Here is a 10,668-nt window from a genome sequence, read left to right on the forward strand (position 1 = left end):
AGATACAATTCGGCTTGTTTATGTCCCTTGTTTATCTCTTCATTGTTAATTACTTCTGTGGAATTGAAATCTTCTTGTGTATGGGATTGTTGATTGACTTGGTTTCAAATTGTCGGATGTCAATATACGATGAATAAATTCAGGTTATGGTTGTTTAATATGTAATGTTCGGTGGAAGCACATAAAACCAATTTCAGATATGTATATATATGTGTGTGTGTGTGTGTGTGTGTTTATGCAGTTGCCGTGATCAGTATTTAGGCCTTCTGTTTTGGTTTGCTTGTAGAGACCCTCTCCACAATTGATTACAACACATGTCACCGGGTGTAAGTATGTCTTTGTCTATTATTGCGAAGCTATTAAGAACAATGGTTTCCTTTTGCATTTCTTCTTATGCTCCATGACTGGCTTCATTCAGATCTCGAAACTCGTCAGTTTTTCTGATCTTGGTCTTATTTGTGGACCTACGCTCTTGTGTACGTCATTCTGAACACAAGGTGCTTGACAGCATCACCCATCGTGGGAGTTCCCGCAGGGTCCAGAACAAGTTGCTTGCTATTCTCTGGTAATTCTGCTTCATCCTGTTTTACAAGCTTTTTTTGGAAGGATAGTTCATCCAATATATATATGTAAAGATATGTTTTTCACATGTTTATTTCTGCTCTCATCGATTTCACCAATCGGCTTTCTAGGATCAACGATACCAGTCCTGTGGTGTGCAGAATCTCGCAGGACTTGATGTACTTGCAAGAAGTTCTTAACTCGGTATGACCGAAAGATTCAATCACATGGAGGAAGGCTGCAATGCAAAATTATGTCAGAGTTTGTCGAGTATTCTCACGAGGAGAACTTGTTTGAATATAATACAACTTCACACAAAGGGTGAGAACACTCTGACCTTTTTTACTTCATTCGTCCAGTGTAAGAGAGAGTAACATGGAGTTAAAGTCTGAGTATCCCTGAGTTGATATAGTTCCATCCTTGTGAATATGAAAAGAGAAGGTAATGTGAGCCAAAAGAGGGATTCTCCATATTCTTTTGCTGGCACAAGTTCCATTTCCTCCCTTGTGTGACTAGTGAGAGGGTGATGGAGTAAAACCACACAGGCCAATCTCATGCAAAGCATTAAACCCTAAACCTGTCGTAGGGTGATATTTGATGATCAACAGCGAGCAGGAGGGTGCATTCTCAGCTGCTGATATCAACACCGTAGAAATACTCGAAATGCTTGAAACAGTTGATGTGATGACCACCAAATTGTAGTGCAATGCTTGTGTGAAACTTACACACACACACACATGTGAATGTGGACACGGTGAACTGCGTTGGGAAATGTGTTGGGTGCAAAGCTATGAGACAAAATGTTAGAGAGGAAAAGCTGAAGTCGCCCTGTGTGGGTGCAACAGGTGTGTGTCTCACTCACTCTGTAACACTGTGTTCCTAATCCCTGTTCGCCCTAATTGCGGATCGGAGTGGGATTTGCAAATTGCAAAGTGGCTGGATTCAAGTCATGGGGAATGAATGAGAGCCTTGTTTGGTGAACCAGACTTTCACCCTCTCACTGCAACAGTTAATGCATGATCATGCTCTATTATTGGACTGACTCTGAAATGAAATGTGTGATCTGGTGTTGTTAAATGGTTTGTTGATTTCTACAATGTCAGGTCTAATAATAGCTAAAATACTGAATTAGTAGTGGCAATAACTCTCTTAAAGGGGGAAGAATAGTACATGCTTCCTTAATGGAATAGGTATCCATCTTGCACTGGATGAACAGAACATCCAAATGGCTTCATATATCAAGACATTTTGATAAAACTTTAACTGTATATAGCAACCTTGTATTATTCAAAAGTAGAAAGTTAATGGGCACCTTTGACTTACTTCACATTCTACGAATCTATGTATTATATTGCCATTAATACAAACAAATATTTGGCCCCATGTAAACAATAATTTCATCATATTAAATCTGGAATTTTTTTAGACATTTTTTTGTTGTGATAAAACCTAGCTAGTACATGACCTCAGAAAAACTCTTTTTTTAGTATTATTTTGTGAGTTGTTGCATAATCATCATCTACAGTATTTAAAAGTCCGGGTTCTTTTTTGCAAAAGTATGGCACTTCATCTTAATTACATATAATGTAGTTGGTTTGTAGGAATTAGTTTTTGTGCATACCATTTGTTAGATGTGCTGTAAAATTCTAATGTAATTTGGTGAAAGATTTCTTCTTTGTCTAAATTATAAAAAGCCTCAATATTTTGTTTATAGTGATCAAATTTAAGACTATAAGAACAAAATTTATTTGGATTTTATCCTAATTATATTAACAAATAAATTAAATCAAATCTAAAGTTGTTGTGTCTTTCTTCTTTCAAAGGATCTTTGTTTAATAACTAATCTAATGTGAAATCAAACTCTTTAGTTTGTCGAATTGTCTAAAAATCATTTTGTGTTTTGTTTTTAAAACTCTAAATTCTTAGTCGTGATTTTCTACTTCTAATAATTTAGGGCAATAAAACAATTGGGTACTTATTATTGAGCTATACACAAGATTGATGACACTTACTTGGCATTTATTTCTATTGATATATATCAATGATAGGTATATGAATTAAAAAGGTCAAAGTGTGAATCGGATATATTTGCTATCAAATCAAGTACAAAAAAGAATTGTTATATCAAAAAGTCCACTTTTACATAGTGCGATTCAACAATTTTACAAGCTTCCTTTCTCAATTGAGTAAAGTTGTCCTTTAGAAGCTTTAACTTTAGAATATAGTATAAAGAGTGGAATTGTTTATCAAGAAATCTATATTATCGTGAATGAAAAAGGATATTCTATCCTTTCTCAATCCAGATAGGATAGAAGTTGTGTTTTAATAGCTTTAACATTAGAAGATAGTACAAAGAAAGAGGAGATTGTAAAACAAATATTTTCTCCTGAACCTTTCAATTACAATCTGTTAAGAAATGAGAAACTATTTACTTTAAAAGCTGAAGTTGTAACTTAAAAAGAAAGAATATTTTCTCCCCACGATTTCCACATGGTAGCCAAGTGAGACAAGATTAATAGTGAAAAACTACAGCAAATACAATGATAAGTAACTTCAGGCAGAATGGGAGACAGCAATGATGCTCAGTCAGTGTTGTTGGGGATCAGTCAAAATGAGAACTTAGAATTGTGATTGAACTTATCACACCCACATGGCAACGAATCTATTGAATTCAATGCAGTTGGTCAGAGAGGAAGCTGAGTGGAAGTGACATCCACGTGATGAATCAGGAAGGTAAAACAACGACAGCAACTACACGACAGAGCTGGATTATTTAGATTAAAAAAAAAACACTGTTTTTGTGCAGTCAAGTTGCTTTGTATTAATAATCTGAAGCTGTGTTTTTCCCAGAGTAGGCCTGCATAAAGTGGGTGAGAAAATGCACAGTTTTTCACGCCATTACTGTACAAGTGCGGTTGAGAAACGAGATAAGGTCCACTTTACAGTGTGGTTTTGTGCTGCTAAGCTTGTTAAGCTTTGCGCGTGTCACGAGTAGAGAGTGATGCATGGGTAGTTTCAGTGGGTTGTTGCTGCGGATGCTCTTGCCGATGACGGAAGGAGTTTTGTTGTTGCAGTGTTTGGTTTGCACAGATTAGTGGAGACGAGTCAAAGCACTGAAATCGTGCACACGCATATAACATTCGTCTTTTGCGGGCACTTCTCGTTCCACTTCATTGTCTCGCTTCGAAGTTCAGCCGGTTCTTGTGAAAGTTTGCAATCCAGCTGCTGCCCAATTCGCATCCGAGGGCTGCCGGAGCAGAATCCAGACTTGGGGATTTCGGTACATAACCAGACTATGTGCTCATTGTGGAGTTCTGTGAGATGAAGAGTGCGAGAATTATTAATTCGAAGTTCACATAGGCTGTTTCACTGGCTGCCATTGTAGATTTCTCCTTCCATTTTTTCACACGATTGATGTGGTCTCGGATTGTGGTGGTGTGTGTGACGATTAATTTGCCGTATGTAGACAGTCCGCGGCGGTTTTGGCCGCTTTCTAATCGTCTTGTTTGTTCAGTTCGGGAAACCTTGGCTTGTGGGTACATGGTTGGATTGGACAAGCGCCTGGGTATTGATTCACCGGAGAATTTGGTTTTTTTTTTTTAATTTGTCACAGGCCTGCAAATCCGTAGCTCGGGTGTTTTGCATATCACTTGGATACGCTTGCTAATACGTGGATACGTTTGTAGCTCCTTAACAACAACTTGTTCAAATCTGGGCCTGGATCACAAGTTTCCACAAATTACCGAAATTAATTTGTGGAAACTTGTAAAGTTTGGGTTTCCCAAACTTTGGGACTACGTCTGGCGTGAGAACAATGGCGGTTGAGGATCACCTCACAAAGGGATACACGAAAGGTATAAACGTTCTACACTCTCATACCAATGTGTATTACTGCAACCACAATTAGCATTGTGTAATATGGATCATAAGCTGATTCATGTGTTACATGCTAAAGGTTGTATAATCCGCACTTTGCGTACACTTGTCCTGTACAGATCCAGGAGATAAGCAGAAGTCAAATATCATACCCCCTGAGATTCTCTTTGCATATCAGAAGGAGCAGGCTCGCCTTTCACCGGACGGCCAGCAATTAGCTTATTTGGGTCCCTCGCCTGATCATGTTCTGAATGTGGTGAGTGTACGATTAAGTCTGAATTTTATTGTACACTCAAATACTATATTTTGAATTCTGTTATGAATTTTGGAACAGAGTCCGATAATTTCTACTGATTTACTTGGTTTTTGTTTTTTGCACGTTTATCTCAAAGTGGGTACGCCCGCTTCATGGCACAGACGAGGAGGCCAAGATGATAACTGCAGAGACTCACCGTGGGGTAATGCAGCGAACCTCGACGTATAACTGGAAGTCGTGTATTTCAATGAGAGCTCTCATTCTGGTTTCCGTTTTACATCAATGTTTGTCAATTTATCTGTTAACATTACAAATCTCTTTGCTACAAATGACTTTCTAAGCGTCTAACTTCCCTTTTCATTTAAGGTTAGACGCTTAGAAAGTCATTTGTATCTGGGGATTCTTTAATCCTATGTAGGTGCATTGGTACATCTGGAACCCAAGTGCGGAATACATCATCTACAAAGTTGACTGTGGAGGTAATTAAATACCGGCTAGTTATTTTTGTGGAGCATGCATTTGCCAAAACAATACCCAGAAACACGAGAATGGCAGGTTGAAAAGTGGACAGCCTTCTGACTTCCAGTTGTTTAATCAGCTATCTATCTGATATCGCGAGTTTCTGAATTGTACAGGAAATGAAGACTGGGTCCATTTCTCAGTGGAGTTGGCCACGGGCACAGTACAAGCTTTGACGCCATTGATTGGCGTCCACTCAAAGATCCTTCCGAGCAGCATCAGTGGACTTCGCCCACATGAGATTCTATTTTGCATGAACATCAGAGACCCTTCCGATTTTGATGTGGTAAGTCATCTAACGTGCTCCTCCTTCGAAAATGTTCAAATTTCTAAGTAATTTACTTAATCTTGCCAATGATGAAAAGTAATTTTTTTTCCGTTTTTGATTTCCTAGTACAAAGTCAACATCAAGACAGGCGACGCAGAGCTTGACACTCAGAACCCTGGAAATATCTCCGACTGGCTATGTGACGGCAACTCTGTGGTTCGAGGTGCCTTGGAGTTCGATTTGTCTGATGGAAGCTCTACCATTCGAGTAAGAGAGTCAAAAGAGTCCGACTGGCACGATGTGTATCGCTGGACCAGCCAGGATGCTGGAAGCATGGTGATTCTCAGTCATTTAGTCTCTACCTCTGAGTTCTCAATTTAGCTTCCTGATTTCGAATTTGAGTTTGTCATACTACACTGAACAAAAGATCAATCGTTTTCGTAATATTGGATTTTGATTTTTCTTAGCTTCTTAGGCTGCAGACTTAACTACTCATCAGTTTTAACATTAGTCTTTTGGTGTATGATATTCGGTGATTTTCTGTGTGTGATGCAACCAAAATGAAACTGACATTGAAAATTGCATTCGGTGTGACTATATAGGTTGGATTTGGATCCAGCCCAAACCACATGTACATCATGTCGTCAGTTGATTCTCCGACGACACGCTTACTCTTGGTTTGTACCAGAGAATCACCTCACCATTCATTCAGTTAGAATCCTTCCTGTGGAAGCCTATGGGTCACTCGTAAATCCTGTCTTGCGTTATCCTGCTTTGTTTATAAAGAGGTAGCTTTTGTAAACCCAGAAAAATCACAAGTGTAAATGTGAACAGGGGACAGCTGGGATAGATAATAATTGGAACCCCCCACCATATAATGCAAAACTTCATACTGATTAAATAGCTCCTTTGTGATTTTTGGAACCTTTTGCCTAACCTGACAAAACTAAACAATGGAGCTGCCACACGGTAATTGCAGATCAACACAGACGATGGATCACTCATTCAAGTGATTGCTTCAGATCCTAGAAGCGATTTAATGCCCTTCAAATTTGACCCCTCAAAGGTGTTGTTCATGGACTTTCGAACGAAGGAATATTTAGCTGTTGCTTTCATCTTTTCCAAGCTTAAATGGAAGGTTCTACATTCAAGGTGATGTTTCTAACCAACCTATGAGTGCCTATCGGCGATTCCTTTAAAAAAAAAGTGGTTACAATGTTATACCAATTCGTACAGGAGGCTGGAAAATGTTAACATTTAGCTGTTTTGCTGATTTTCTCAGATTGTTTTATGTTTCTGCTCTGTAGCGTTCAAGACGATTTCGATCTACTAACAAGCTTCAGAGATGGCCAGATGACAATAGGCAGCCGGGACCGCTCAAATCAGAAGTAATTGCCTGAGCTATTGCTGATATCTCACATGCTGTAACAGTCATTTTTGTTTCAATTTGAGTTATGAATGTACCCTACAGATGTGAAAGGGTCAATTTCTAACACCGAAGAGTCTACTGAAGGAAATACATCACCTCTTTTTCTGTTTTTTATTTGTGTTTTTTCGCTTATTGAGTTCTATTGTAGTAATTACATCTCCAAACTTGTTTCTTCCATCAACCACAGATATTCAGTTTCAGAACCAGATGATGGGAATTATCTAGTAGTATTCCAATCATCCATCTCATGATTATCATAGAAGGCACTGATCAAGATATTTTCTGTGCTGGTCAGGTGGGTAGTAACCTATGAGACTGATGACTCGTCTTCAGAAACTTATTTGTATGAGCGAGAATCGAGAAAGATGTCGTTGCTGTTTCAGCATCATCCTCAACTAAACGAGTAAGCTCACCACCTTAGCCTCATGGTGGACATGAGTACGTGACTTTGAAATGCCTCACAGAGTTGTCATTTAAGTGGTACTCTCCAAGAGTACTACGTTGTTATTTCGCTTTTGTATGCAGTGTGTATTTCAAACTAGAAAGTAAAGGTAATTGAAGCAACGTGTTATTGTGTGCGTTATTTTGTGTTCTCTAGGTACAAACTGGGAAAAGTCCATTCTCATGTTATTAAATCGAGAGATGGCTTAAATATCTTGGTATATCTCACTTTGCCTGCTGATATTGAGGTAAATTCACCAGCAATCCTTTATCATAAGCATCATAATTGTCTTACTCCTTGCATTGTTGAAGTTGGGAAGATCTGTTTACGACGTTCTACCAACTCTGAAGAGACTGATCTGTTGGTCTGACATGCTCGTTTTATACATGTAAACAAATATTTAATTTTCTCTTTAAAAATTGCAGCCCAAAAATCTTCCTATGGTTGTAAGGATTCATGGCGGCCCCTGGTACCGCGATTGGTGGGGTTGGGACGCAGAAAATCAGTTCTGGGCAACCCGTGGTTATGGTATGTTTTGATTACTCCACCACAAAGTAAAAGTGCGCGTTTTCTTTCTTGTTGAAAGTGGATCCCAGTGAACGATTTAAAACTTTTGCTTAGGTGTATGTATATGTTGTATATTTTATTTGTAAATTTAAGTTTTAGCTGCTTGCTCTAGTTTTTTCAATCTTGAGTGATATCCAAAGTTTTCCTGAACATTTGTGTGTAAGGGTAGCATGCCTGCAGGTGGAGTACAGAGGGTCGGACGGATTCGGTAAAAAGTTTTTGCATGCTGGCGACAAGCAATGGGCAGCAGCCATGCAGGTCTTAAATTTAACTCTTCATGTAGACTTCTTAAAGCCTAATAAACAGTTAAATGTAACCTCATACTACATAAATCCCGCATGTGTATGTGTTTACGGAAGATTTAGAGGAGCATTTTACTTGGGAACTTATGCCCTTCAGTTGCAACAAAGACCTGAAGCATACAACTCATAGCGTGAATGCGTTTGAGAACAGGATGACGTTACCGATTCTGTGAAGTGGGCAATTGGAGAAGGCTATGCGGACAAGGATCGTGTAGGCATCACTGGAATTTCATACGGAGGTTTTAGTACCCTCGCAGGCATTACTTTCACTCCAGGTATTCAATTGTAGACTATTTTGGATGCCACCTTTTTGATTTGGAACAACGGTGAACCATATTTACACACTGCAGTGGGGTTGCTGTTAGGATTGAAAAGTACTTTTTAGTATCTTGTTCAAAATTAAACCACAGCTTGATACTGTTATGAAGTCGATTGACAAAAGAGCAGCATTGTTCACTGTAATTGTACAAGTCACGAGTTTAGTCTGTTGATTGCTTGAGAGAAGGATGACTGGTTGCCGTGGTGCAGAGCTTTACAAGTGTGCTGCCGAATTAGTTGGCCCATCGCAGCTCTTCACAGTCACGAAATACCTTGTACCTTACTGGTAAGATTTTGGCACACTCTAGGTCTAAATTAGAATCGACAGGTTAAAACTTCGTAGCTATTTTTCTGAAGGCCAGTTCCATCATCAAATTGTAAGTGAGTTTGTGGTTATGTAGGAAACCAAGACGGAAGTTATTAAATGACAGAGTGGTGGATCTGAGTAAGGATGAAGAGATGAACATGAAGCGGTCTCCCTTATTCCATGTAAGAGTTGTTGGTATCCTGATGGCTTCGGTTTTAAGATTGTTATGTCTAACAGTCTCAGAAATTATAAATTCCGACTTTATGCAACAACCCAGCTGAAGTTGTTTGTAAAGATGATGATATAGTACCAACGTGTTAAATCTTACGTTGATGTAGGTTGACAACATACAAATTCCCTTAATTATGGCGAATGGCAAAAATGATGTGGTGGTAAATACTGGTGAAAGTGAACGCATGTTCGAAGTGAGTTTTCTTTTCCTCCCCTTGCTGTTCTCCGCATTCAGTAAATTTTCCACCCAAAAACGATGTGAACAATAACCGTAGTGTGGTAGGAACAGAACGACTTTCAAGTCACTTTCGCTGAAGCTTTTCTGCATTTCAGTGGAGAACCAAACAATAAAGGGCTTAGGTTCGTGTCAATAATGGGAGTATTCCTCCATCTTTGGCTAGAATTCACACCAACTAAGAAGCGGTGCGTTTTGTATGTGGCACCAGGCTTTGAAAGCAAAGGGCAAGGCCGTGCAATACGTTGTCTATGACGACGAGGTACTCGTTTTTATTTCTTCTTGTGATTCTCCTCCTGTTTTTCCGCTCCAACTTGTGATATTTTGCGCTTGATCCACCGCGCCGATTGAAAAACATTGCCAGTAGGCGCACAAAACGTGTGGCCTGACAAAAGTTCTCTTTTGCAGGGTCACTTTTTAGAAAGACTCCAGAACAAGCTGGATTGGTATTCCAGAGTCGAGCCTCTCTTTCACAAGCATCTTGGTGGCCGAATCGGTCCCAAGCCCAACATCACACACAGCGGCGCTCGGCTCATTGCGGATCTAATTGTGGCATAGTAGATATCATTTACAGCATTTTACTTTATATGAACGGTTGAGAATAGGTGACTGATTTTTATCCTTGGTTTATTCACATCAGACGATTCGAGTCCTGATTCGTTGGAAATGTTGGAGCAATTGGTATCTCTAAAAATAAAATATAAAAATGTGTGGTTTATTGAGTAACCTATGTAAGTCTTATCAACTGGAGATGTAGTGTTAACAATTCTCTACATGTATTTTAAATCATTTGAACATGTTTGGTTGTAAGACCTCTGTGAATATTTTAAATGAGAAAAGGGCAATTGCACCAAAAATATCCATAACAGGATCTTTATTTGTTACTCACCAGAAACCAACAAATCAAAACTATCCAATGCTATAGTACTACAGAAATATATATAAAAATAAAATAAAATGAAAACAAAATAAAAACTTAGAAGAATGTGATTATAAATAAATTTATTCACTCTGATATGTTCTCATTTCATGAGGATTTTCCAAAATCTCTGTATTTATCCCTTCAATCCTACTAACCCTTCTGATGATTTTTTTTAATTAATTTATTTTTTGTTCTTCTGTAAATAGAAATAAAAATAAACATTTCCTACACTACCTTCTTCAACATTTACATTAAGCCCTACGGTACTATATTATATAATTAAGACTTCCACCCAAATGTCCTTTACTACTCTCCCACAAGTTTATCATGGACAACAAATGCTGCTCAGAATAGTGATGTGATCTCATATGGCAGAGCAGCAACCAAATATATTTTTAAAATATCTTACTTGTACTTCCTCATAAATGTTTTGTT

At 38.6% G+C, this 10,668-nt stretch overlaps 1 protein-coding gene across 2 annotated transcripts; it reads left to right on the forward strand.

The window, feature by feature from the left end:
• The first annotated feature begins 3,509 nt into the window (after positions 1-3,509).
• On the forward strand, positions 3,510-10,037 carry LOC112273389 (uncharacterized). 2 transcript variants are annotated; one of them, XM_024502102.3, is made up of 20 exons: positions 3,510-3,841; positions 4,175-4,415; positions 4,557-4,693; positions 4,830-4,895; positions 5,112-5,172; positions 5,329-5,498; positions 5,607-5,816; positions 6,083-6,157; positions 6,460-6,632; positions 6,788-6,868; positions 7,205-7,312; positions 7,508-7,598; positions 7,777-7,879; positions 8,088-8,176; positions 8,372-8,495; positions 8,749-8,824; positions 8,940-9,027; positions 9,184-9,270; positions 9,523-9,573; positions 9,720-10,037. In XM_024502102.3, the coding sequence occupies exons 2-20, from the start codon at positions 4,376-4,378 to the stop codon at positions 9,867-9,869; spliced, it is 1,980 nt and encodes a 659-aa protein (XP_024357870.1). In that variant the 5' UTR covers positions 3,510-3,841; positions 4,175-4,375; the 3' UTR covers positions 9,870-10,037. The 2 variants fall into 2 exon arrangements, with proteins under 2 accessions (XP_024357870.1, XP_024357871.1); XM_024502103.3 differs by having other exon boundaries at positions 4,248-4,415.
• The last annotated feature ends 631 nt before the right edge of the window (positions 10,038-10,668 follow it).

This window comes from Physcomitrium patens, chromosome 20 (assembly GCF_059467195.1).
Source record: "Physcomitrium patens ecotype Gransden chromosome 20, ASM5946719v1, whole genome shotgun sequence".
Lineage (NCBI taxonomy): Eukaryota > Viridiplantae > Streptophyta > Bryopsida > Funariales > Funariaceae > Physcomitrium > Physcomitrium patens.

Bases quoted from the DNA above. Each gene is read 5' to 3' on its own strand.
- LOC112273389 (XM_024502102.3), top strand. From the start codon at position 4,376: ATGGCGGTTGAGGATCACCTCACAAAGGGATACACGAAAG. The intron at 5,499-5,606 runs GTAAGTCATCTA...TTGATTTCCTAG, and splicing joins ACCCTTCCGATTTTGATGTG to TACAAAGTCAACATCAAGAC. The intron at 6,158-6,459 runs GTTTGTACCAGA...CGGTAATTGCAG, and splicing joins CGACGACACGCTTACTCTTG to ATCAACACAGACGATGGATC.